Here is a 26,823-nt window from a genome sequence, read left to right on the forward strand (position 1 = left end):
AAAAGTCAGCCTCGCTCGTTTCCGTTGGAGCGCGTCTTATCGTATGTACACCAGTGTTCGCAGCTTCCATCGAGAATCAATTTACGACCTCTGTAAAGCTGTAATATTATATATATGTATCTGAAATGTGGCTTGAATTTTTGTCGAATAAATCGCTTGGTTTTTTCGTGTACCAATTAACCGACACCTTAAGTCAGTGTTTTTCTACGGTACGCAAAGATATAGGTACTTGAAATTGCGAGTATATTGGCGAGGGGCGAGTTAACGATAGGGTGGGTGCATCTTTAGGGAAATGCAGCGCTAAATGAATGCAAATGCCAATGTACTCTCTTATCTCCACGTTACTTTTCCGCGTAAATTCTTTTTTTTTCTATCCATATCTGCGCCGAAAGACACTGTCTTAAGTATAACAGAAGAAATCCCGAGCACAAAGTGTAAATGTACAAAACGAAGTTCAGTATCGAACGTTCCCATAGAAAACGGCAAGTGTGCATCGTATAAGAAAACAGGATTATTTGACAAAAATCCAGTGGAATTACCTTGGTACAATCTACCCATACTTCCCAGCACCTCTATTTCCGGTGATCGTATCGTACAAAGAAGATGCGATTGATTCGCGATGCTATCTGCGAATACAAGCTCGTTGCGTGTATATTAATTATAACAGAATATATATATATATAAATGAAAGATTAAATTAAATAAATGAAAAGAAATATATATATATACACACAGACACAATACACACAAAGGTACACAAGCGTATCCGTGAAAAGGAACCTTGAGGTCGCGGCACGGGTCCTAGATAACCGAAAGTACCGCGACGAAGTGAACCGATGATATTTTGTTGCGCGTGCAGAAAGATGTCAATTTTTTCAGATAACACGGGAAAGAGACGATGATGAATAAATAAACCCCTTTGCATCACTGTGTAACATACCTCTAGAACGGTTTCATTAGTTTAATTAGCCTTCGGGTTATCGCTCGAAGATCAATCGTGTTCGATCGATATTTTTTCTTTTCTCTCGAACGAGACAGATTTCGCAATGAAAGACAAAGGAAATAAGAGAGATAGATAAAGTGATTTCGATGCTTGGTAATCCGAGGGTTAAGACTGATCCAGCAAACACGCTGTAAGAAAGCCAGATTTCGAGCGTATTTTGTAATTATGCTATTATTATATTATTATTATATGATTATTATTATTATTAATATTATTACTGTTTGTAATTACGATTACTATCGAATTTGTTTTTAATAAACGGCAGGTGCCATGATTACGAATCCATCGGCTATCGCTAATTAGTTGTTTAATTATTTTAGAATGTATTTTAGAGATCCTCAAGATAAATTCATGATTATAACGTGGCTAAAACAGAAGCACGATTCTCGTCTGTCATTAAACACTGTCCGAAAGCTTCGAGAAGCAAAGGTTCTTCCGTCACAGCCACTTTATAATCCTGAAAAGAGATTTTCCCGTCCCGATCGACGTCCAGTTTCTTCAAAGCCATTTCGGATAAATCTCTGACAGCTTCATCAGGATCTTCCTCTCCTGGTTGCTTCATTAAACAGTTTCTACAAGTAGAAAACAACGTTCATCAACTGCGTTTTTAAATTCAAATGTAAGCGCGCGTTTAAAAAGAATGGTACTGCTAGCGCCATCTAGCGGCAAATAGTGGAACTAATGAAATAGAAAATTCCGTTTTTTAGCAAAATAAGCGGTTTTTGAGCCTGTTTGGAGCAAGAATGATAGTCTATAATCTCAAAGGAATCGATTAAATGGCTTTGTTTGTTCCTAGAGGCGTTAATTACGAAATTTTAAAAAAGTTCATTTTATGGACATAGAAACACTAGCGTCACATAGCGGCAAAACGGTGGTACTAACGGCAGTCCAAATAGTGGTATGGTGTTTGTAAGTGCTGAAAGATTGTATTGTTTTAAAGTAAGTAACGTGTTTATTTTTCAATTTCTGATACTTTTATCACAGTAAAGACCTTCCAAAATTATTTATGAAAGTATGTTAGTGGTATAAAGTGTCCCACGAGCTCTAAACAGTCAAAAAATCAAGCACCAGTAAAATCCAAATAGGAAGTGTTAATATTTAATGAAAGGAACCCGTAGATTTACGTTTTTTGATGTTAATTCTTTAATAACGCTATGTAGATTACGTTTTTGCATGAATTTTGATTGCTCTGCCCTAAAAAATGCTAGGAAATTATGAAAAATAGAGAAGCACTATCAATCCAGTGACTACAGGTATAACCTGCCAACTGTAAAGGCATAATTTCGACTCCTTTCTAGTCTTCTTTTATTAAGAAATCGGTTAGAATCAGCACAAGACCGAAAAATCATTAAAATAATTATTGCAAATTTATATTTAAAAAAAGATATGATCCCTAAATTGTCAGAAGCTTCCGCTGCGTTCCGATAGGGAGCGCTAGTGTTCCCCTGTTTCAAAAAGTTGATTGAGACTTACTGCTTAATACTAGACTTAAGGTTCTAAGTATCTACCTGATAACTAAACTCTGATGGGCTTCAAGTAGCCCAAAGAGGTTTTCTTCCTTTAATAATAAAAAAAGAAAAGAAAAGAAAATCGATCGATAAGTCGTTGAGTAGTTTGAGCCATTTTTGTATAGATGGCGCTATGATAAAAAATAAGCGTATACCCTACCCCTTTGAAGTCATATTAATTTTCTTAGTCACCGCTAGATGACAATGAGTACCCATTTTAAACGCTCGTTCAAATTTAAATTCAAAAATGATATTTAAATACAATTCACAGTTTTTAAATGCATAGTAAAACCCGAAGTGTAAATTAAGCAGAGTGCAAGGTGTACAGTAGCATAAACTATGTAAAGAGCGAATGAAACATCAGACAGTTACTTGAACAATTGAAATATCTCGTCTTTGGTGATGAACCCATCGTTATTGAGATCGTAGACTTTGAAACAAAATTCAATCTTCTCGCGTAGACTGCCACGGAGATACAGATCCAAACCCATGATCCATGGTTCTAATCTGATGATTCCTTCGTTCTCTCGATCCCAGCAGCAAAATATACGCTCCACCAATGTATCCTCTGTGATCACTTTGAAAGTATTGTGTAGAAGGTCTCGAAAAATGTTTCTGTCGATACCCTGAATGAAATTTTCCAAAATTAACTTCATCTAATTTATTCGCAAGGGTATGATTGAGAAACGGAGACGTTCAATGGATTGACACTGTGAAAAGGGAATCGTGTGGATCGCATGTCTCTTCGAAGACATAATGGCAGTCTCACGCACGCGATTTAAAACAGTGATAAGTGTCACTACCTCTATAACTTGATTCGGTTGAGATCTTCTAGAAGTGATAACCGATTGCCCTACTTGTTGCTGACTAGAATTAGTTAGCTTCTTGTACAGCTTGCATAAATTATCCAATTCAGACCTGCGTTAATTAAAAATCGTTCATTTATTAATTTAATACTATTGTTAATCAAAAAATGATTTCAATTATAAATTTTCTTGTTTTTTCTTTTTTTTCTAACAAATTTATTCTAATTTTGTTTCAGAATACTTGCCACGAGAATCTGGTCTTCCTCTTCAACGATTCAATTAATTTGACCGTGTGCGCGGAATTCCTGGTAGCCCCAACTTCCGGCATTCTTCTACGGTGCCTCTTTCGAAGCTCGTGCTTCGGGCTACCGGAAGTTTGCCTCTTCGAATTCACGGAAGCTTTGCGACCGCTCATCAAGAAGATCGAGACGCTTTTCATCAGCGTCGCCCCGGCGCGAAGGTTCGCGGCGCTTGTACCAGCGGCGCCGACGCCGACGCCGACGCCGACGCCGACGCTCTTCCCGCGTTCCATTCGAGGCTTCGCGCTCGACGAGAGGCTGCGATCGTCGGACATTCTTCTGGAATTCGTGAGTAGATCAAAGAGTAAATTTTCTTTGAATTTATTTGAGATTCAAATTTGAAAGAAAATTTAGATCAATCTTTTTTATTTCCTAAAATACGAGTTTAATTAGCTATGTTCTTCAAAAGGGTTGTAGTAAATTACTGTAAGTTAATTATTCACGAAAGGGAAACATCAGGTAGCTCTCAAGCTCGTTAAAATTACCTATTTCTTCGTTCTAATTATAGAAACCATAACACGAACGGAAATTGATCGCGCGAATAGTAAAGAAGCTATGGTTACGGATCGATTGATCAATAACATGCAATTCATCGTTTTCGATTGGAAATTAAATTCTACAGCCGCTACTGTAGAAATATTAATATTAAGTATCTTTTCATCGTGGAAAAGCTGATTGAAATCTGACTTGATGAATTGCAATAATTTTCATTCTTTTCCCATAAATTATATTTATTTTCCCTGGGGTGTTCTTATTATTAGGTATCATTCCTTTCGTGATTTATTCATTTATATTTACGTCGATAAAATTTTTTCAATTTACCAAACAATCTCTTTAGTATGCATCGAAATTGCAATCCCTATTTGCATAGAAATTTGAACTCGTTGAGTCAATAGAGATTGAATCTCCTTGCGTGATCTACATTTCCATTCACCTTCTCGTTATCTGTGCACGTGTACCATTTATCTAGAAACTTTGTCCTAGATTTTAGCAGCTCAGAAAGTGCAACATTATTCGAACCGTATACCCTGGCAAAATTGAGAACTACTCAACGCGTGCCGGAAACTCGTTACAGAGGAAACGTGGAAAGTTTCTTACCGTGCACAAGATCGGTACGTTTTCGAGAGTTTCTCCCTAGTTTTATTACGTTCTCTACGGCGGTATCCAATTTGATAAGAATTTCCTCCTAACAATCGTGTTAACAATAAACTTACCTGGAAAAAAGGAGTAAATACTAGGAATGCGACGGTTCTTCCTTAGTCGTCAACGGTTACCAAACATAATCGATCAAACTTCTTAAATAAAGGTAGTATTGTTACACGTAGCCATCAATAACCCCTCGTGATTCAGATGATTCAGACACTTTCGGTATAAGAATAATAATTTAATTATACCGATATTTATTAATTAAGATACAATAATATATTTTTGAAAAAAAATATAGTGAATAATGATTTTAAAATATAGAAACTTTCTTAGGTTGATTCATCGATGCAAATTTCGCCATATTATTTCCATTTAATCGAGTGAAGGGATGATGTTTCCTGGAACGTTGAAATCCTGTTAGCAAATTTTTAATTTTTTCAATAATTTCCCATTATTTACCTGCAGAGTTTCTCGAACACACCACGAACATAAGTTATGTGATTCTGGATTTCTATTAATACGTTGTCCAAGTACTGAGCAATGTTCTTAACTGCTTTCAATTCCACGTCATTTGTTGATTCAATTTGTGAGACTGATGATCCTAAGAAAAATAATTTCTTACTTTTATTCTTAACAATGGGAGTCATTATTAATTTTACAATTACTTGACTTTGTCTGCTTCTCGTCATCCTGACCATCTTGATGATAAATGTCTAACTCCTCCGGTGAATTTAGGAGATTATTATTCAGATGATTAGCATTCCTCAGTAATGATTTAGTGAACGTCGCTGATGAAGATATATCCGTCATCTCGTTAATCGCGAGATCAACGTTCTTCAATTTATTCGCTTCCTCTCGAGGCAGTTCTTTCAGAATACCATTCAATTCTTTGAACAGCTGTGCCTGGATTACCAAGTTCAATGATCTTGAATGATAAATCTTAAATATTAAAATTAAATAATTTTTAAAAACATTCACTTGCCTCGCGTTGAATGAGATCATTTAAATCCGGAAGGGTAGATTGAAGTTTCTCTGAAAATGTCTGAAGAATCTTCTGAGTTCCTGATGAAAATTGTTCAGACGATCCTAGGGTGTACTTCGTAAGGAGACCTTCAGGGTATTCTGAAACCCTGTGCACTCGGGCGCTTCTCTGTTGGTCCACCTCTGTTTGATTTTCTTCATTTAAAAAAAAGCAAAAGACACCGTGCAACAGGTTAATTAATTAAAAATTAATTTATGCAGCTGTCCTTCCTTACCTTTCGATTCCAATTTAGCGAACAACCCATAGTGAAACTGTAACACAAATAAAGTTTTAAAAACGATTTTTAAGAAAAACATAAATTTTCGATTTTCAATTAAACTCACTTGCAGAGTAATTAAAAAAATCACTAGACACTTCATCGTTTGATCACCCTCTATCTTGAATAATTACGAAAGAATCAATGGTCAACGATGGTGTTGCGTTAAATGAATGCCTCTGATAGAGCAGTCGATTTTATAGCACTGATGTTGCTTGATTAAATGAACAACGGTATGCTATGTTTCTTAAACATTTTTCCCAAACATCCGAATGAAATCGAACCCACAGTTAACTTACATCGAGATGTGTAAACTTATTGCGAACTAGAATATTCTTTGCTGCTAATTAAAATGGTTCATTTAGATTCAGGTGATGAAAGGATTAAATGAAATAGGGATGTTAAAGAAATAAAATTCGTTCGGGAATAATAGTAGAAAAATTTATTGTACAAATATATTTATTCAAAATTCTAATTCCTTATCGTCCAAATCCAATAGAGCTGTAATAGAGAAAAAATTGTGAATTTCTAATTAAATCTGAGGATTTTATTTTAATAATTGATAAATGAAAGGGTATTTACCCAGCTTGCGCACTAGCATAGGATGCGCTTCCATATGGAACACCATAACCACCACCGTAACTAGGGTAACCACCGTATCCATGACCGTGTCCATGACCACCATATCCATGACCACCGTATCCGTGTCCATAGCCGCGATAAGGATAACCATGCCCGTAACCACCGAAACCACCTACTTTAAATCCACCAATGATACCGAAACCACCCACGCCACCCAAACCACCCACACCACCATGATGTGGATCTGCCTTTGCTTCTCTTGCCATCCTCGGCAACGACGTTTCTAGAATTAAAGTTCGAGTGTTTAGAATGATTTTCAGATTCTGAGGTAATAATTTGTGACAGGTGTTAATGATCGCTAAGTATGTACGTTAAAAGATCAATCATCGTACTAACAAAGCGCATTTGATACCATTCGAGATGTTAATCAGTTTATGTATTTTCAAGAATCAAATAGAAAATTTATGAAATTTATGCATTAAAAAGATTAAGAAAAATTCTATATTTTCTTGACTTCTTCTAATATAAATACTAAAGTTAACACGGAGCCTCAATTTAAAAATAGACAAAAATTATTCCACTGCCTTCAAAATTTGTCACTTCTAAATTATTTAGAAATTTGGAAATTTTTGATACCTTGTTCGGAAGCTGGATAGGCAAAGGCGATCGCCAGGATGGCAGCGAACGCTATCAGGACGAATTTCCCCATGTTTTCCGGCGACTCGCTGTTCGGATAACAAACTCCCTCGAGGATCGAGTGTGAAATGACTATGCGGAGATCAAGAGGTCGATCCTTTATATAATGTAACCGCGAACGTTCTGGGATGCCCCAACAGATACAAAACGAGTATTCTTCACTGAGAATCGTCGTATCTCATTAGCACGGACGATCCTTGTCTTTCGTGAAGGTGATGGACACGGTTTGGTATGCAGACGATTTTCAAGAATGAACAATAAAGTAACGATGATACAGCAATATTTCAATATTTCTTTGTGAACGATAAAGTAGAAAAAGAAATGTCTTTCATTTTTCACTTTAATCTTATTTAGATCTGCTCTGTTTTATTCGTCTGTGTTTCTTCATCTTCATCAGCGTTTATATTTAGAGCTGATTATTGCATTTAAAAAATCAAGTGTTCTTCAATAATGTTTTATTCATATCATTTTAAGGATATCTACTTCGAAGGCCACGATGCACCAGGCTTCGTCACTATTATTTATAATAATTTATGCAAACTGTTGCAATCAGAGTCATCGCATCAAACGATAAATTAAAGTGGTTATAGAAAATTCCACCTCCGGACAGTATGTTAAAAAACAAAAATTATTTTACCATTATTGTACTATAATCGTTGTCTGGCAATGACAATGGGTCGCAGGAAATTTTGAAATCGTAGAGCAGAAAGATTCCACGATAACGTGAAACATGCGTACAATGAATCACACCAGTGTTGTCAATGTAAGAATTATATGACTAATTGTTTTGTACACATAATTTCAAGGATAGAACGAGACGATTCCGTCTAACACGTATGTTTGCCGAATCAATTCGAGCTCCTTCGTGTCGCGTTTCACGTTCTTCTCCCTAATTACGTCAGTGGTAAAACCGTCCTCTTCAGCATCCTAAAAGTGTTTGACTTTGAATTTGAGTGCTTTGCTCTCTGACTTTGTTTTTCAAATATAATAAAAAGTTAAAAATAGATTTCGTTAGAAAATGAACCATTTGAAATATAGGAAAGTGAGAGGATAGAGAAAATTACAATCGAATAAGATTGATCGTTTCTTTTTATTTTGAAAATAATCCTAACATTCGGCAGTAACAATAATTCTCGATAGAATTTATCATGGAACCTCAGCAATGCTGAGGATTCGCAAGCTATTCTCTAACGCAGATCTACGAGCTATACTACAATCGCGTGATCAGTTTCGATCGATTTCTCGTCTAAAATTTATGGCAGTAACGTTTCAACAATGATGCGAACCCTTTCAACGATCGACTTAATATTGCACTTGTCCGTTTGATTTATTATTAAAAATCCTCACCTTACGAGCTAAGAATCTAATGATTAAAAATGAAATTAATTATCCTAATGATAAAATATCGATTTTTCATAAGAGAAACATTTTTGAATTTAAGATTAATCAATTATAATTAACTTAATTATAATAATAGGTGATCGTAAAGGGTTGGCATAATTTGATTAAGTACCTCTACTTGTTTCACGAGACAAGAGTTAAATCTAAGGACCTCTTCTCTGTTTCTCTCACAATCAGGCGATTATCTGGTCGCTTTTTCACCGCCTTGGCGATTAAAAGAGGTCTGTCCTGTCTGCATATTAATGTTGCGTGGAATATTGATTTTAACGGTATCGAGAGGCAGCTCACCCGTCTAGCCTCGTTTATTCCTCGGACGTCGGTGCAGGTCGTTTTTTCCTGTCGAAACAATCATTATGACCCGTTGAAATCTTGAAGATTAGAAAATAGATGAAAGGTATTTGAATTAATTAAGCTTACCCATTAGGAGATCCGCCGTAAGCGGTTGCTATTGAACTAGCAACACCTCCTTTAGCAGTAGAATAACTATTAGCGATCGCAGTCACCGCTCCTGGTGGAGATCCCGGGGCTCCAGACCGGGATGATCCTCCAGGAAAGCTGAACACCATCGGGAAGAAGTTATTCAAATTCGGGTAATTTTGTCGGCGACGATTTCCCTTGAAAGGAATGAAAGGAACCGATGGTTCATCGTCGTATTCTTCGTCGTCGTCTTCCTCCTCCACTACTACCGGTGTCTTCTTAGTTTTCTTTCCTTGTTGAACTTTTGGACGATTAGTAACCACTTCTGGGACCGTGTGAACAGGCTCCTCTGCTGGAGTCACCGGAGCTGCCTCTGTGGTGTACACTGGGGCTGGTTCCGGTTCCGGTTGTTCCTGTATAAAATTTTCAAATTTTCAAAAACCTTCACCCTATTTCTAAATTAAACTTTCAAAAACCTTCACCCTATTTCTAAATCAAATTTTCAGAAACCTTCACCCTATTTCTAAATTAAACTTTCAAAAACCTTCACCCTATTTCTAAATTAAACTTTCAAAAACCTTCACCCTATTTCTAAATCAAATTTTCAAAAACTTCACCCTATTTCTAAATTAAATTTTCGAAAACCTTCACCCTATTCCTAAATCAAATTTTCAAAAACCTTCACCCTATTTCTAAATCAAATTTTCAAAACCCTTCACCCTATTTCTAAATTAAATTTTCAAAAACCTTCACCCTATTTCTAAATCAAATTTTCAAAACCCTTCACCCTATTTCTAAATTAAATTTTCAAAAACCTTCACCCTATTTCTAAATTAAACTTTCAAAAACCTTCACCCTATTTCTAAATGAAATTTATTTTACCTGAGCAGGAGGTAAATGTTGCTTTTGATGTTCCTCTTCTTCCTGATGATGCTGTTCCTCTTCTTGAGGATAATGTCCCTCCTCCTGATGATAATGATGGTGCTCCTCCGGCTGGTAACCTTCGTGTTCCTGCACCTGAGTTTGCTCCTGCTCGTCGTAAGTATGTTCAGGCTCCGGCGCAGCTTGGGCCTCCGCGCTGGAGACTTCCGGTTCTTCGATCGGTTCCGGGCCGTTCTTCAAGTGTGGCGCCTGCATGCCACCGAAGAAGGCCTCCCCGCTCACCGCGTTACCTTGGGCGAACACACCTGTCGCTTGGCCAGCGTGATTAGACCGTCGCACCGGTCTGTAGTAGCCGGTGAACATCATGGCTCTGTGAGGGTACGGGTGGACCGCTGTCCTCTTCTCGCGGAGGAAGACTATGGGGTTGCCGTACGGGTCTAACATTACTGAAACTTTGGTAGGAAAATTAAATGAAAATGGAATTGAAATTTTCTTAGCCACTTGGATGGCTAATTTTATTAGCCAAAGATTCATGATTAGATTTTAAATAGACAACCGATGGTTTTAACGGATTATCCAGTGCGGTAAAAATACTTACTAGGCTCGGCAGGAATAGCCCTAGACTCCGTCACAGCGATCGTCGTCGCCACGACGAGCAGGACGAAGCTCATCCACTGCGCCATCCTCGAAGACCGTACGATAATTAAACTCCAATTAAGCAGATATAACTCCTTGGAACGAATCTTCCTTCGGAACACCGTTGTTTCCGGTAACCAATGGTGACTCGTGAATAATGGAAGCACTGGACACCTGGTTTTATTAGCTGGGTCTACCTGGTTCGCGGACTTTTTGCACGATGCTGGTATCCTCGAATGCGCAATTGCTTTTATACCAGGAGCTAGGATCACGAAGGGGGATGGGATGGGATGGGCGAACGATGACACAGGCTATGGGATGGATCGGTCGGATCCAAGACAGAAGAACGGGGATATGGTACCCCTCTGGTTCCCCACCATCGTTCGTCAGGTGGTTGCCTCGTACCCAACAGAATCGTCGTAACGCAAACGTGCGCATCGTTCAACGATACGTGATCGTCATTTTTGATTGGATCCATGTTGAATCGAACGCATTAATTGCGATCCCTCTAAATTCGATTGATCGCCTTGCAGCACGTGGTATCCTTGATGAAGGCCATTTTATTGTTGGAAATTTTCGGACACGTAGAACGAGGATGTATGTAAATTCAAATATGGAGCTTGAACGTGAACTTCAATTTAATTAAAATTCTGAAATTAGGAATTTTGGGAATTCCAAGATAATATACATATATGGGACTGTATTTCTCCATTGACCCCCTACATTCTAATTCAATTACATTACATTAGAATGTAATTAATAATAATAATTTAGTATCTGAGTGTACTATATATACCTCAAGGATTAAGAATCAGCATCGCAAGAGTGATTGATTTTTGTAAATTTAATTTAAGATGAACAATAGGAATAAGAAGCAACGAACGACGTCAATGAACATACAGTTTGATAAACGACGACAAGAATCAATGTGGACAATTTCCTTTTCTTTTCTAAGATCAGACTGATTGATTATGATTCACTGAGATCGTAGCCTGATAAAAAGGATCTAACGTCAGAATAACATAGAGGTTCATACATTTTCAATCGTTCTATAAATAGGCTGGATCCAAGGAACGATGCTTTCCACTGATTCTCTCCACCATGGTCTTACCAGAATTTTTATTCTCTCCCTTTTCTACCATTCCATGACCCCTTTCTTCCACGAATGTCATCCGTTTACCTAGGGGGTTGAATTATCCCTTATTAGATGACGATACGTTCCAATTATTCATAAATTATTCCTTGCACAGAATAAGATTGAGACAGGAAGTTTTTCGATGGCAGATTATTTTCAATCGATGCACCATCGATCAAGTGGCTATTTTTGTCGCTAGAAGGTTGCGGATGTAGTTTTGCAATCACCATCACCCGGTACGGTTAATGACGTCTCTTTGACGTAACCCGTTAATATTAACATTATGTCAGTCATACACACTCGAACGTCTGCGGGTATGACTGGTCAGAGGCGACGATAATTCTTGGGGATGATCAAAAGTCCGTAAGAGTCCAATGGCGGTGGCCGAGACGATCGTGGTCTGAATTTTAAACAACCGCAGACAGATCCGCCTTCGCGTGTCACTGTCCCTTCCTCGGTTTTTCTGCTAAAAAGGAGAAATTTTAGTTCTGTATAATTAATTAAACCCCAGGCTCGACTTAGGTTCTTAGGTCCTTAGGCTTTAGACTCTTGACCCTAGGCTTCCTCTTGCTTCTAGGTTCTCCAAAGGGTTTAGGCTCTAGGTTGTAGGCTCCCCTTGGGCTCTAGGGTCTAGGATCGTAGACTCTAGGCTCTAGGATCTGGGCATTAGGCTTTAAGCTCTAGATTCTAGGTTCTAGGCTCTTAAATTCTAGGCACTAGGCTCTTAGATTCTAGGCTCTTAGATTCCAGGCTCTTAGATTCCAGGCTCTTAGATTCTAGGCTCTAGGCTCTAGGCTCTAGGTTCTAGGTTCTAGGTTCTAGGTTCTAGGTTCTAGGTTCTAGATTCTAGGCTCTAGACTCTAGGCTCTAAGGCTCTAGACTCTAGGCTCTAGACTCAGGGATCTAGGCTCTTAGATTCTAGGCTCTAGGCTCTTAGGTGCTAGGCTTTAGGCTCTAGGTTCTAGGCTCTAGGTTCTAGACTCTAGGCTCTAGGCTCTAAGGCTCTAGACTCTAGGCTCTAGACTCAGGGATCTAGGATCTTAGATTCTAGGCTTTAGGCTTTTAGATTCTAGGCTCTAGGCTCTTAGATTTTAGGCTCTAGGCTCTAAGCTCTAGGCTCTTAGGTTCTAGGCTTTTAGATTCTAGGCTGTTAGACTGTAGGTTCTTAGCTTCTAGGCTCTAGGCTCTTAGATTTTAGGCTCTATGCTCTTAAATTCTAGGCTCTAGACTGTTAAATTTTAGGCTCTATGCTCTTGGATTCTAGCCTCTAGCCTCTAGGTTCTAGACTCTTAGGTTCTATGCTCTCCTTAGGACCACTGCAGGCTCTCGACCCTAGGCTCCCTATTGGTCCTAAGTTCTCCAAAAATTCTAAGCTCTAAGCTCTCCCAGAAGCAAAGGCAAATAGTGGGTGCTCCCTTGCCCCATCCTTACCCTTAACTAAGAAAAGCCTACGTAAATAGTGATTACTTCCTGCCCCCATCCTTACCCTTATTCAAGAAAATCCTACGTCGTGGTTCCTCCCCCCATCCTTACTCTTTTAGCTAAAAAAAGCGTAAATTGCAGCCAAACGCTTGACAAATATACTAAATCCTTAATGATAAAGAAAGGAATTGATTAATTTCCGTTCGTCCAAGAGATAAATTCGTCTGCGGTGGAATCGTCTGGTCGGTGTACCGCTATCAGGCCGTGAATACTTCATGAATTCGTACGATTTCATGAATCAACCTCGAAACGCACCGTTTTCCAAGTCACGCATATCGTATTTTCGAGCGTGACCAGGCGACGCAAAACGGTCTCCAGCACATCTACCTCGCTCAGAGAACGAACGACCGTTCCGCTCGGATGCAGCTGGATTCGCGATGCCTCGTCAACAATTCAGTTGCATCTTTCTACTTACTCTTTGCCATTTCTCACGGCGCATTATCATAAACAAACGGAGTAAAACGAGGTTATATATACATTATATTAAAATCCCTTTATCCCTGCATGTTTTCAACTTTCATTAAAATGAATCATTTCTAAAATCTTTTTCTCTTCCAAAAATAAACGATTCATAAATCAACGAGTTTCTATTACCCGAACCTAGAACGGACTGGTTGGACAAAATTCCAAGCACAGTTGCATATTTTCTCTCAACTGTTTCGGGGATACGTGGCCCGGTTCGATGACCCCGTGAACGATCTCGTTTCGCGAATCGTCCCGTTCGAAGAGGGCACAGAAATCAGTTCATTGTTCCCGCGTTTAAATTCATCGAGCGTACACTACTGCCAGACCTATAGTTGCCTAGATACAAGACAACTCGTTTCTGGGTAGTAACAACACTTCATACCCTCCTTTTTCTCGACGCTGTTCCAGCAAAAAGCTTGAACCTTTCGATAGAAAAATAATTGAACTGCATAGGAAATCGCTTGGGCTGCAAAGGGTTAATAGAACGAAGAGTGCGAGAGGTGGATTTGTATCGGCGAAAGCTCGTAAACAAGCAGAAAATCCGCGTCCATTCGTCAATCGCGCGATTGCAAAGATCACCGCATGTAAACCGATGATGCAAGTCCCATAATAATGGAATTCAACGTTCGTCCGATCGTTTCTGCGTCAGCCTTACGAGCCATCCGTCTTCAGGAATCCCTTTGTTTGGCCGTTTTCCATTGTTTTCCGTCATTTTCCACCATCGTCACAACTGCGTCTGAACTTCGAGCCTAGAAAGCATAGGTTTCATTTCTCAAAAAATCGCTTGGATTGCAGTTTCCCGGGTAATTGATCTCGACTATTTTTATCGGATAAATCAAGGTCGGAGAAGACGATAGGAAGTGTCCCGAGGTCGATATCACGTGGTGTTACAAAGTTATGGCCATTTTAAAAAATCACAATTTTTCAAACATTTTCCGATAATTTCGAATCCAAAAAATAACCTAACCTAACCTAACCCAACCGAACTTATCAGGTAGAATAGCTAGCCTTTGAATTAGCTTCCTCAGCTAGAAAAGCTAGTCTTTAACTTAGATTAGCTTAACTTAAAAAGGGCCATAACTTTGTAACGCCACGTGATATCGACCTCGGGACACTTCCTATCGTCTTCTCCGAACTTGATTTATCCGATAAAATAATCGAGATCAATTACCCGGGAAACTGCAATCTAACCAAAAAATCATTAAAGACCTAATTTGCTCGTCTAATTGCGGAATTATTTCATAGCGATTAAGCTTGTAGTAATTCTAAACGTTTAACCTCTGCGACAGGATCCTCGAGCGGAACCGGACAGTACCGTTTCGTTCGGTTAATTAACAACTCATTAGGGGCCTCGATTTGGGTCAGAATAGTAATGAACGACGGATGGTCCTACGTAAGTCTGCGATATGAATATTCGGTTATCGGTATCAAGGATGACGAAGCGGAAAAAGGTTGCTACGACAGGAAGCTCGGAAATATTAAAATCGATCGGGAGTAAGATTTATTATTAGAATGGTAAAATCGGTGCCATAGCGAAATTTTCATTAAAATTCCAAATGTCCTCTGAAACATTCAAGAAAAGTTCATTGTTCTCGAATCACTTAACTGCATACCTATGCACTCTCTCATCAAAAAAAAAAAGGAAACAAACGAGTGCAAGGATGCATCAGGTTCGAGGGAAAAATGTTAAAGAGGCAAAACGGAAAGAAATACACTAATCCATACAAACTCTCCCGAAAACTCTGTTCACATACCTAATCTTGTGCAAAATGCTAACCCGTTCTTGAACACGAATAATGCATAAAAGATGCCTGGATGGCATTTGTATGAAGCCGTCCGTTCAAGAAGATGATGAAAACTGAATATCAAACTCTCCTTTAACCAACCCAATGGAGGAAGAAACGATTTCTTGAAATCTGGAAGGATCGGTGGAATTTTTGTTCGATCGAAGACGAATTCGATCGACATCTAATTTGTCGAATCGGTGAAATAAATCGGGTATGCAGCTGATCGTTCGCTTATTTGTCGCGAAACGAGCAGTGCCAGACGATCGCTCGGTTCTCAGCAGGTAAGGTGGCTCCTGTTTTCGTGGACAGCCCCGCGCATTGAATCAAGATGAAGATCATGTCGAGTTACACGTGCTGCGCAGTGGCATACTGAATCGGACACGTCCGTCTGCTCACGTGCGGCAACTGTCGAAACGTGAGACAATCGTATCGTTTCTGCGATACGTTCGATCCCCTTCGTCATCGACATCGCGAGACACATGTTCGACATTATCATTTTCAACCCTGATGTCTATCTTCCGGTCTACGCGAACGTTGATTAAAAAAATTTATTTCCACGTCTACTATCTTTTGAAAGATTCCTTTCTTAATTTTAATTGTGTTTCAAAATTCGTTAAATCTTGGGGGTGATTTTTTTTTTATTAAATAATGTAAATTTAAATTTCAATGTCTGTTCGCAGGAAATGGGCACACCCAAGCTGGCATCGAGTTTCCGGGAAGAAATTAGAGGATTACTAGCAAAGGCACGTATGGTACTTAAATTTTTTTGATTTTCTAATCCACTGCCCGGATGATCTACGATTCAATAGAAATCACTGCGGTTGGTTAGTGTGTATGTTTAATTCAAGATCGTTTCTCAGAATGATTCTGACCGTGCAAATAATTTTACATCTCACGGCCGCCGAACGGATGCAGTATTTCTGTAAAAATTTTCATCTCGCGTAAAAAACGCCACGCGACGGAAATATTTTCCACACGAACACGTTGTTCGTCACCGATTTGACGTGTACACATTGGTAATTTCCGGTATACGTATTCGTTCTTTTTCTTTTTTTTTTTTTTTCATCATTTTCTTTTGTCGAATCATTTTCCCGTTTAAGGACGATGACTCCCGATAGATCCTGAAACACGTGTTGTAGCAATTCCTATTTGAACACGAATCACGAAGAGCAAACAGGTAAGACCAGGTGGATGGGTTGAAAGACCGCGTTACATCTCGCCCATGGATTGCGTTCATCTTGAAAATTTCCAAGATAAAACGGAGGAGACAGGTGTTTTGTATCGTATACTAGCTGTAACGCGTATCCTGCTAGACGCGTATCCTGTTCAATGGCGTGGATGAGCTTGCTCTGTTGAATTAACAATAAGCAGTGCTCGCTATTCCTTTGCTTCTAAGAATAGGAAGGATACCGGTAAACAACTTTGCTATTAAAATCATTTTTCATTGCTTATAAATAGAATTTTCAATTTTGAGATATCTTGAATCGAAGACAAATTAAATTCTCGCTAATTAAAAATATCGATTATTACCGACATATACCCGCTTTTAAGAATAGGAAGGATACCGGTAAACAACTTTGCTATTAAAATCATTTTTCATTGCTTATAAATAGAATTTTCAATTTTGAGATATCTTGAATCGAAGACAAATTAAATTCTCGCTAATTAAAAATATCGATTATTACCGATATATACCCGTTTCTAAGAATAGGAAGGATACCGGTAAACAACTTTGCTAATAAAATCAATTTTCATTGCTTATAAATAGAATTTTCAATTTTAAGACATCTTGAATCGAAGAAAAATTAAATTCTCGCTAATTAAAAGTATCGATTATTACCGATATATACCTGCTTCTAAGAATAGGAAGAATACCGGTAAATAACTTTGCTATTAAAATCAGTTTTCATTGCTTATAAATAAAATTTTCAATTTTAAGATATCTTGAATCGAAGACAAATTAAATTCTCGCTAATTAAAAATATCGATTATTACCGATATATACCCTCTTCTAAGAATAGGAAGGATACCGGTAAACAACTTTGCTATTAAAATCATTTTTATTGCTTATAAATAGAATTTTCAATTTTAAGATATCTTGAATCAAAGACAAATTAAATTCTCGCTAATTAAAAATATCGATTATTACCGATATATACCCTCTTCTAAGAATAGGAAGGATACCGGTAAACAACTTTGCTATTAAAGTCATTTTTATTGCTTATAAATAGAATTTTCAATTTTAAGATATCTTGAATCAAAGACAAATTAAATTCTCGCTAATTAAAAATATCGATTATTACCGATATATACCCTCTTCTAAGAATAGGAAGGATACCGGTAAACAACTTTGCTATTAAAGTCATTTTTATTGCTTATAAATAGAATTTTCAATTTTAAGATATCTTGAATCAAAGACAAATTAAATTCTCGCTAATTAAACATATCGATTATTACCGATATACCCCTATCGCAATTGGGTACAATGGTTCCTTGAGGACTGAATGCCCAGCGTATTTCAACAAGAATAATAATAATAATAATAATATCCCCATCGCAATCTACGTTATCTTCAATTGATTTCAACCCATTTCCTTGGTGTCTTTTATTATTATATAAGCATCTAAGAATCACTTTCACAAGAATAGATAAAACCACCCTCATCTCCTTAATGCCTTTTCTATTCCAACCATCTGATCAGCAGTCAGAGAACCGATTTAGCGAAACAAGCTGATTGGAATTTACAGTGTTGGCTTTCCATGGAAGACATAAAATAGTCGCAGGTGTATAGTCGGCCGACATAAACGGCCAGGAGGCTACGAATTCTGCATCCCGATTGCGAAACGAGATCTGCCCGTAGACGCAGCTGCTCGTCTTGCGTCAGCCTATTGAAAATCGATCGGAATCGAGCTGGGTATCCTTATTCGTCGCTACGTGATCACATTTCCGGATCGTGATTCGGGAGATCGTTTAGAAAGGAAGTCCCTGAAGATTTTGATTTACGTCTAAGCCGTTGGCCATGGTTGCTAATTCGTTGGAACAACCAGAACGACCACGTCGAACAAGAGATTTTATTCATTCAAGGGAGGAATCTCGTATTCCGCGTTTCATGCACAGCTAGCACTATATATTTTATGGTGGATCCGTGGACGGACTGGTAAGCGAACGCTGATGCAACTAAGTGTTCATCGTGCTTTTGATTTGACATTGTTACAGTGTTATCAATATCCTCGGGGACGTTGATTTACGATCGCAAGTTCACATGATCGTCTGGCCGGCGCCTACGGGACTCGCGAACAACCCAGTCGTTCTAGAAATTTCATTTTACAAATGTAATTTTGTACCATCTAAAATCTTTAGGAAGAGAAATTTTAATTTTAATTTAGGAAGAATAATTTTAATTTTAATGTAGGAAGAATAATTTTTATTTTAATTCAGGAAGAATAATTTTATTTTTAATGTAGGAAGAATAATTTTAATTTTCATTCAGGAAGAGTAATTTTAATTTTAATTTAGGAAGAATAATTTTAATCTTAGTGTAGGAAGAATAATTTTTATTTTAATTCAGGAAGAGTAATTTTAATTTAGGAAGAGTAATTTGAATTTTAGTTTAGGAAGAATAATTTTAATTTTAATTTAGGAAGAATAATTTTAATTTTAGTGTAGGAAGAATAATTTTAATTTTAGTGCAAGGAAAATAATTTTAATTTTAGTGCAAGGAAAATAATTTTAATTTTAATTCAGGAAGAATAATTTTAATTTTAATTTAAAAAAGAGTAAAGGATTATTATCCTTTAAATGAGCCAACTTGAAATCCAACATCGATGCGTTTTAAACCCCTGAAGAATCCGATTGCAGGAACAGGGCGGAAGGGTTAAAGGTCGAGAGGAGGAATCGTGGGAGCGAGTGAAATATTCGACGGTTTCGTTCGAAAACGCGAAGAGAAAAAAAGAAAGGAAAAGGGGGCTACACGGTACGGAGAAGGGAGTCCCACGAGGATTTTGGACGTGCGTGTCACGTGCCAGCGGCCGAGTCACGTGACTCGCGGCGCGGTAGATCTGCGCGGTGCATCATCGCATGAAGATCGCGATGGCGGCTGCCTTTTGAGCACGCTCTCCCATATTTCAGCGCAACCGATTTTTTCAGCTCGCTCGCGGACACGGAATGCCTGACAATTCGCCGCCGCCAGCGCATCGTGGAATCGTGACGAACGCAGTAAGGGTGCATTCGTAACGAGCCTCGGATTATTCGAAATTTCAAACGAGAACGCTCGCGCCATCTTTTGCCACGACTCGGAGCACCTTTCGCTTTGTACCTCGATCTACATTCCGGAATTAATTTGCAATTAACTGGATCTAGGTTGAATCTTAAGTTAAAGAATTTTCCAGTTATTCAGCTCAGTTAGAATATTTTATAATAATTTTTAGGAGACACCTAACGTGTTGATTCTTAACTATTAACATTATAATTTTTTTTTTTATTTCGGTATAGGTGAAAATGAAATATCAAGAGCATTGCTGTGACACAGAAAATTTTTATTATCCTTTTTGTTACATGAGCCATGGTCCGAAATTGAGTCGAAAGGTATGGTCGGAATGGGTGTGTGAGGATCGTGCGGTTGTCCTCGGGGTGGAATTTTCATCGTTTCCGAGATTTCAACAGGTATGCTGCGACGTCCATGTCGAAATACCTGAAAGCAATAACCCTCCATAAATAATCGCCTACTCGTTGCCTATTCTATTTCAAATAATAAATCATGTGCTTACCTTTTTTCTAAATTTGAAATTTCCCGTTTTGTTTCACTTTTTTCAGATGTTACTTGACTGCCATCATTGGCAGTGAATCTCGCCGCGACTGCAGTGGATTTTTCAGGGGGACCGGTGGTGAGCGAAGGTATGTTAAACAACGTTTTACCCTGACGATTTTCCTTGGACTTTCTCCTAACGTTTAAATCCGATGACACTACGATTTCATCGAATGTTTGTCCAAAAACAGCTGCAAAAATATTATACAATTATTTAGTCCTTAATTCAATAACTGTGAAAGGATAAAGCAGCACAGGTATTTTCTTTCTCGGTTTCTGCTCGAACGTATTCGTTTACATAATTCCTTGAAAGAACAGGTGAAACTTTATCGTTCTGTAAAACAATAAGGACAATGAAACGGTGTAAAATGAATCATCCAGCGGATTATGGTTGCACGCGAGACCACAATGAACAGGCGTTAATTTACACCGCCTCGGAGCAAGGAAAGAAGATACTCCGTTTGTCACCGACGACTTCCCTCATTAATTATTCATTAAGCGTAAACATTTTCGTCCGACACGAGTTTTACTTACGTTTCTGATCTGACGTTTGTTGACCGTTGACGATCACGCAGGCCAGTGCGATCACCGACAGAGCTAGGAAATTGGTCATTTTCCGTCTTGATTTGCTTTTGAAGAGGAGGGCCGAAATTTTTGTAACCTGCAAACGATAAAAGAATTAATAATAATATTACATAAAATTAAGTATTGGAAAATATATCTATCCTAAGCTTGCAATACCAGACTATGGACACGTTTCGATGACATTTTTGCATCAACGATGCTTTGACATTTACTCAATTTCCCGAAGAATCCTCCACAATAAGAGAGAAAAACAGAATCTCTTCTCACAATCAACAATATTAAACGTCACTGGACAAAGCAGTACCTCTTTAACACCTTCACTACCATGGATCACCAACGATCTAGATCTCGGAATAAAAAGTGAAAGCTTGAATTTGAAATACTTATTCCCTTACTAAATAGATCTTCAAGGTGTCCGACTCGATTTTCACCGCGGAAGTGAACGTATTAAGAAGAGGAATTCGATGAAAAGTAATTAAACACGATTATAAGTACTATGCCGAGAGTTTCGATAAATGAGATCCAAGAAATGGAAAAATGGTGGAAAGATGATGCTGTTGGTGAACAGTTCGACTTACCGACGACTTAACCAGAAGATACTTTCCGAGTCGACAACCGCACGAGAAATGCGAGCACAATGCCGCGGAAGGCTTGAAGAGAGCATCGTAGCTTTGCTATAGGACGTGGTGAACAGGAACAGGTCTCGGTGGTAAGGGTCCAGGAGGAGGCGCCTCGACCACGTCCACGTACTGTAGATCGTTGCACCGGACAGACCACTTTCTATTTCATTTTTTCTTCCCCTTCTCGTTCTCACTCTTATACAGGATCTGGACTTTATGTTCAAATGGACCCGAAGGACTGGTCCATTGCTCAGGACGAGGCTTCTTTGCGTGTCCAGTCACGACTAAACAATACTTAACGATACTAAAGGACGGACCTTTAACGAACCCCCTTTAACCACCCTTCGCAGTCGAATAAAATTAAAGATACCTGAATGTCGAGAATAAAAAGTGCATATTGCAAATTCCATTCGAGATCAATTATTTTTATTTACATGTTCTTGAAGATAAGATGGTATTAGAAGGAGACAAATGAAGAATATTAATTTTTAAATTGAGGATCTCCATGATTTTCGATTAAAATATTATTCCTCCGATGAATCTTTGAATTAATTTATTAAATTGCAGAAATTTTGTACAAGAGAATTATATAAAAATTACAATTTGCTAATATTATCGTACAAGAGGGTGAACGATACTAGAGGACGGACCTTTAACGACCCTTCGCAGTCGAATAAAATTAAAGATACCTGAATGTCGAGAATAAAAAGTGCATATTGCAAATTCCATTCGAGATCAATTATTTTTATTTACACGTTCTTGAAGATAAGATGATATTAAAAGGAGCCAAATGAAAAATATTAATTTTTAATGATTTCCATGATTTTCGATTAAAATATTATTCCTCCAATGAACCTTTAAATTAATTTATTAAATTGCAGAAATTTTGTACAAGAAGATTCTATAAAAATTCTAACTTGCTAATATTATCGTACAAGAGGGTGATCATTAATCAGGAGGATGAAGATGATTGCAGCTGGATCGAAGATATCGCGTGTGCCCTCTTGGTCCCGGTCATTGAACGCTCCTTCTTCGCGTCCCGATTTTTTCGGTGTTCGTTTTGTTACAGGACCTCCTCCTTTTTCCTCTCCCTTTGTGCTGTTAATCCTCGAGCCCTATGTTCCGTTCTTCCTCCATCGTTTGGTCCTCCTCGTTCCTCCCTACATATATTTTCTTCGGTTTTATTCGCGGGAACATCTGGTGGTTGACGTGGTAGCCGCGGACAAAGGAGAACAGGCTCTCCCAGGAAATCTCGAGGATCGAGGGTGGTTTCCTCTCTTCCACACCCGTTCCGGCTATTTACTTATACCTAGTGACGTAGAATGTTTGTAAACAATGGATGGCCTGGGGATGGCCGAGGTTCGACCGATGGAATTACATCGGGCACTTCGTAGAGTCGGTCAGGGGTAGATTTACGACCTGCGGAAAATAGGAATTGATTTTCAGTCCTGCTCAGGTATACGTCGGTCATTGTTTCGAAGGTAATTCAGTTTGTATAAGAAATTTTAAGTGACCATTAGACCCTCGTTTATTCTAGGATCTTCCTTTCTGAAATTTCCTACCACCCTCCTTTCGATCATAAAATTAGGATTTCTCGTTTACGACGTCCCAAGATTTCCAAGAGAATTTTAAAATGTTGAGGGGACCAATTTCCATTATTTGGAATTCCAGGGCAAACTCTGCCTTCTGTTTATTATTACTTAATTAAATCGACTGCTTTCAAACTGAAATCTCCCCAAAGAAAATTATTCTCCACCCTCGAAAGTACAAAAGACCCGAGTTATCGAATTGTCCGAAGGGTGAACGAACCAGAGGACGAGTAAATTAAAAGGACGAAAAGGAAGTCTGACGTAATCGCGACGCGTCTTTTCAGTTGTGCCCGTGTCACTAAGCGCGATATACCGCTAACGAGAACAAGGAACATCTGTCCAGGTTGGTCCATGTTGGACGCAACAACAACAATCTTGCGGTATCGCGTCACTTTTTAATGACATCTCTTCTTCTTTTCTCTCCGACAAACACCGTACCGTTTGCCTACGCGTTGATTATTCAAATGTGTGTGGGACACAGTGTGCGAAAAAAAGAAAGAAGAAGAAAAAAAAAAGAGCGAACGTCGTAAACGCCCGAGCCGCTCGCATTGTCCCATTGAGCCGAGATCCTTTTGGGGTACGTGTGAAAAAGAATGGACAAAGGGAAAATGAATCTTCTTGGTTCTCAGGCGATCGGCAGACGGCCAGACGGACGGATTAACTCGTTTTAAAAGGACCCTTGGACGCCATATTGCCAGTGGCCGAAGAGAGGAACGACCGCTGCTACGCTTCTTCGATCCTGCCGAGACCGGTCTGTTTTCATCCCGAAATGCGCCTACACCGGCGCAACATTCGATTTTAAAAGCCTGCCTCGAGGAAGCTCGGCTCCTCGAATTTTAACCCAATTTGGGAGAAATAAATTTCACATTTGGAAAACTGGACAAAAAAGCGTTCCATTTAGGAAGAGTTTATTTTAATTTTAGAAATTTTATCAGAGGTTCGAGCAAAAATGATTCTCATTGAAATTTTACAAACTGATTATATATTCATGATGCATTGAAATTTTGTCGATGAAACTTTTGAAATCACCTGTAGTTACCCTCCAGGGACGGGTTTTTTGCTTGACAACCAGCAATTTCAAGCCATTCTTCTTCCTTTTGCAACGGTCTGACAGTGGTTCAACAAGAATCGTGATAATTGTCTATTTTTTCTAAGCTTATGTTTGAAAAACAATTTCAATCGAAAAGAAATGAAATTAACTTTGAGAGTCAATATAGTTGAAAAGAAAATGACAAGAATTGTACGGTGCAGAATTGCATCAGGAATCGTTAGAATTGCATCAATCGTACAGATATACGATCCTGTAAGAAGCTAATAAATTCCAGTATGTAAATCATTTCGAGTCTCCCTTTCAAGGGTCACTGTGCAAGGGTCAAAGGTCACAAGTGATTCCACAGTGTGTACACTTATTCATGCACGGTATATACCAACAGACGGGTGAATGCAGATTTTAGATTAGGCCTCGTGAAAGCATCAAGTCCCTGTTGTTGCATGCAACATACCCTGACTGCATTTAAACTCGCCTCGACTTCAACTTCAGCCTTCAAACATTTCTAATCTTATATTTTTACTATTCCACTAATCCCACTGCAACCTTCTCCTTTTGCATTTTTCATAAATACCATAATTTTGGAAAAATAAATTAAACAAATTAATAATTATTCTGTAATTAAGATTGAGGAACGAAGGATCTTAGACTCTCTTTAAATTGAAAATAAGGCTCCTGGTCGAACCGCTTAAATTTCCATTTGGAAAATTTCAGCAAAACAAAGAGGATATTACTTGTCAAAGTGAAAAACGAAGAGCACTCGTTTTAACCAGCCCATTGGACAGATGTTCGGCCCGCTTCGTACACGATCGTTCCCCTCTTCCCGATGGCGAGAGAGAAGTATCTCGTAAAATAATGTAAATCTCTAATGGGCCAGGTTCGTTAACCCTTCCGAGGAGCCTTGAGATCCTTTCGACCAATGAAATACGTGGCACACGTGTTCGAACGTTTGCCCGAACGTTTCCTATCGTCCTACGAAGATCGTTATCATGGTTCTGGTATTCGATGATTATTGCGATAAAAACAGATATAAAAGAATTTATTGCATTTTATGAATGCAATGAATGGATACTCGACGAATCTCGTTAGCGTTTCAAAGAAAGAGAAAGGTGCTGAAAGATTGATTAGAGTGGATGCAGTTAACAAGCATTCGTGGCTCGTAAATAGATACTCGTGTACGTTCAGGTATTTGCACCTGAAGGAATTACAGGAAGAACTGATTCGCGTGTTGTCGTTTAGTTGCGTCACGCGTGTTGCGACTACACGCGCGTGCAAAGTCAATTATCACTTATTCCCGATAGACAGTGAATGGATGATACAACAATTTTTTTTTTAAATATTTTACAATGAGTGAGAGCCAGGTAGCTTCGCCCAGCAAACTTAGCTCTCATAGTGATTGAGAATGAAATTTTCGCGGAAAAATTTTCAAAAGAACCGCGGTTAAATGAGAAAAGAAACAAAATAAAATAAATGGAGGGGCGTGAGCGACACACCCAGCTAACGTAGCAGTCATCAGCAATGATTGCATAAAGAAAAGTAGACAGAATACAAAAATAAATTTAGTTTCATTCCGCCTCGGATGGCGGACCATGGAGAGAGGCCCGATTATAATTAAATTTCGCATATTCCTATGATTTTCAGTTCCTAAATTTTATGCTATCCTTTCAAAAATTATTCTAATCGATAATTACCTTTCGATTTCAGTATCTTTGGCTACCGGAAGCGGCTTCAGCAACGCTGAACGTCGCGGAGTATGGTCCAAAGCTGAAACTGGCGCTCTGTGCATTCGCGTGACTTTGTCCACCGAATGGTTTCCCATGGGAGTCGATGGATCCTGCGGATGCTGTGGCGAAGGATCCTCCACCCCCAGTGGACGGTGGGTAATAGTGTTCCGGAGGTTGGTACCTGAAATCAAATTCCACAGATTATAATATTAAAAAAATAGGTAGAAACTTGTAGTGTCAGCAGAGTAGATTTAATGGAAAGGGGTACGTACCCTCCGTAGTGACCAGTAGGGTGGCCATGGAAACCTTCTGGTTTGTGTTTATGGTGTTTATGCTTTCTATGGTGATCGAAAGTTCGCTCTTCTTCTTCTTCTTCCGAATAATCCGAGTAATCTTCTCCTAGAAGTCCAAACTGTGGTGATCGTTGCTCTCTATTTTGATCTATAAAATGTCACCAATCTCGAGTTTCATCGATCCCTTTCCATATAAAGAACGAAACAAAGAAAATAAAGTATCATTCGCTAACCAGCATCCACTGACACCACTTCCATTAGCTGAACAGGGTTCAAAGATCCAGGATTTGATAACATTTCGGCCGGTTTCGCGAGACACGCGTAGAATAACGCGTTTAGCGAGAACAGCAATAAAAATTCTAATATTCGCATGGTTATAACGAAACGACAAGATCGACGGCGAGAAACGAAATTGTAGGAAGTCGAAGGAGTAGGATGCTTTTATACGAGCACCCTTCACCAATAAAATTCAAGGAAGACACCCATAGTTCTGTAATTTCCGGCGATCAGAGGCTCATCTGTCATTGGTTCCTAAAGAGTGGTCGACCTTACTGACCAGGGTCGATCGAAAGTGGACCAGAGGAAAGTACTAGTTCGCCTGAGGAATTACGCTCCGA

General features: G+C 38.7%; 6 protein-coding genes across 9 annotated transcripts; all 6 read right to left on the reverse strand.

Annotated features, from left to right (window-relative positions):
• Positions 1-115: 115 nt before the first annotated feature.
• On the reverse strand, positions 116-4,897 carry LOC117603936 (calaxin-like). The gene is made up of 5 exons (XM_034323555.2): positions 4,891-4,897; positions 3,563-3,929; positions 3,315-3,429; positions 2,884-3,137; positions 116-1,575 (listed from the first exon to the last, which is right to left on the reverse strand). Exons 1-5 carry the CDS (start codon positions 4,895-4,897, stop codon positions 1,359-1,361), a joined length of 960 nt encoding a protein of 319 aa, XP_034179446.2. The 3' UTR covers positions 116-1,358.
• LOC117607162 (uncharacterized) lies at positions 3,878-6,401 on the reverse strand. 2 transcript variants are annotated; one of them, XM_034330500.2, is made up of 6 exons: positions 6,128-6,401; positions 6,019-6,055; positions 5,745-5,926; positions 5,428-5,665; positions 5,222-5,363; positions 3,878-5,160 (listed from the first exon to the last, which is right to left on the reverse strand). In XM_034330500.2, exons 1-6 carry the CDS (start codon positions 6,161-6,163, stop codon positions 5,073-5,075), a joined length of 723 nt encoding a protein of 240 aa, XP_034186391.2. In that variant the 5' UTR covers positions 6,164-6,401; the 3' UTR covers positions 3,878-5,072. The 2 variants fall into 2 exon arrangements, with proteins under 2 accessions (XP_034186391.2, XP_034186383.2); XM_034330492.2 differs by having other exon boundaries at positions 3,887-5,160; positions 5,745-5,938; positions 6,128-6,391.
• Positions 6,402-6,487: 86 nt separating this feature from the next.
• Positions 6,488-7,431, reverse strand: LOC117607206 (uncharacterized). Its single transcript, XM_034330612.2, has 3 exons — positions 7,279-7,431; positions 6,643-6,925; positions 6,488-6,561 (listed from the first exon to the last, which is right to left on the reverse strand). The coding sequence occupies exons 1-3, from the start codon at positions 7,349-7,351 to the stop codon at positions 6,540-6,542; spliced, it is 378 nt and encodes a 125-aa protein (XP_034186503.1). The 5' UTR covers positions 7,352-7,431; the 3' UTR covers positions 6,488-6,539.
• A 978-nt stretch (positions 7,432-8,409) lies between these two features.
• Positions 8,410-10,910, reverse strand: LOC117607073 (uncharacterized). The gene is made up of 4 exons (XM_034330311.2): positions 10,637-10,910; positions 10,039-10,490; positions 9,157-9,569; positions 8,410-9,075 (listed from the first exon to the last, which is right to left on the reverse strand). The coding sequence occupies exons 1-4, from the start codon at positions 10,719-10,721 to the stop codon at positions 9,042-9,044; spliced, it is 984 nt and encodes a 327-aa protein (XP_034186202.1). The 5' UTR covers positions 10,722-10,910; the 3' UTR covers positions 8,410-9,041.
• Positions 10,911-20,057: 9,147 nt separating this feature from the next.
• Positions 20,058-21,652, reverse strand: LOC117600462 (uncharacterized). Of its 2 annotated transcripts, none has more exons than XM_034315946.2 (4): positions 21,511-21,652; positions 20,882-21,008; positions 20,310-20,538; positions 20,058-20,233 (listed from the first exon to the last, which is right to left on the reverse strand). In XM_034315946.2, the coding sequence occupies exons 2-4, from the start codon at positions 20,958-20,960 to the stop codon at positions 20,182-20,184; spliced, it is 360 nt and encodes a 119-aa protein (XP_034171837.2). In that variant the 5' UTR covers positions 20,961-21,008; positions 21,511-21,652; the 3' UTR covers positions 20,058-20,181. The 2 variants fall into 2 exon arrangements, with proteins under 2 accessions (XP_034171837.2, XP_034171828.2); XM_034315937.2 differs by lacking the exon at positions 21,511-21,652 and adding an exon at positions 21,089-21,237.
• A 154-nt stretch (positions 21,653-21,806) lies between these two features.
• Positions 21,807-26,735, reverse strand: LOC117600456 (uncharacterized). Of its 2 annotated transcripts, none has more exons than XM_076690005.1 (4): positions 26,440-26,735; positions 26,186-26,354; positions 25,881-26,094; positions 21,807-22,861 (listed from the first exon to the last, which is right to left on the reverse strand). In XM_076690005.1, exons 1-3 carry the CDS (start codon positions 26,576-26,578, stop codon positions 25,890-25,892), a joined length of 513 nt encoding a protein of 170 aa, XP_076546120.1. In that variant the 5' UTR covers positions 26,579-26,735; the 3' UTR covers positions 21,807-22,861; positions 25,881-25,889. The 2 variants fall into 2 exon arrangements, with proteins under 2 accessions (XP_076546120.1, XP_034171817.2); XM_034315926.2 differs by having other exon boundaries at positions 21,807-22,971; positions 26,440-26,729.
• Positions 26,736-26,823: the final 88 nt, after the last annotated feature.

The sequence above is a fragment of the Osmia lignaria genome, chromosome 9 (assembly GCF_051020975.1).
Source record: "Osmia lignaria lignaria isolate PbOS001 chromosome 9, iyOsmLign1, whole genome shotgun sequence".
NCBI lineage: Eukaryota > Metazoa > Arthropoda > Insecta > Hymenoptera > Megachilidae > Osmia > Osmia lignaria.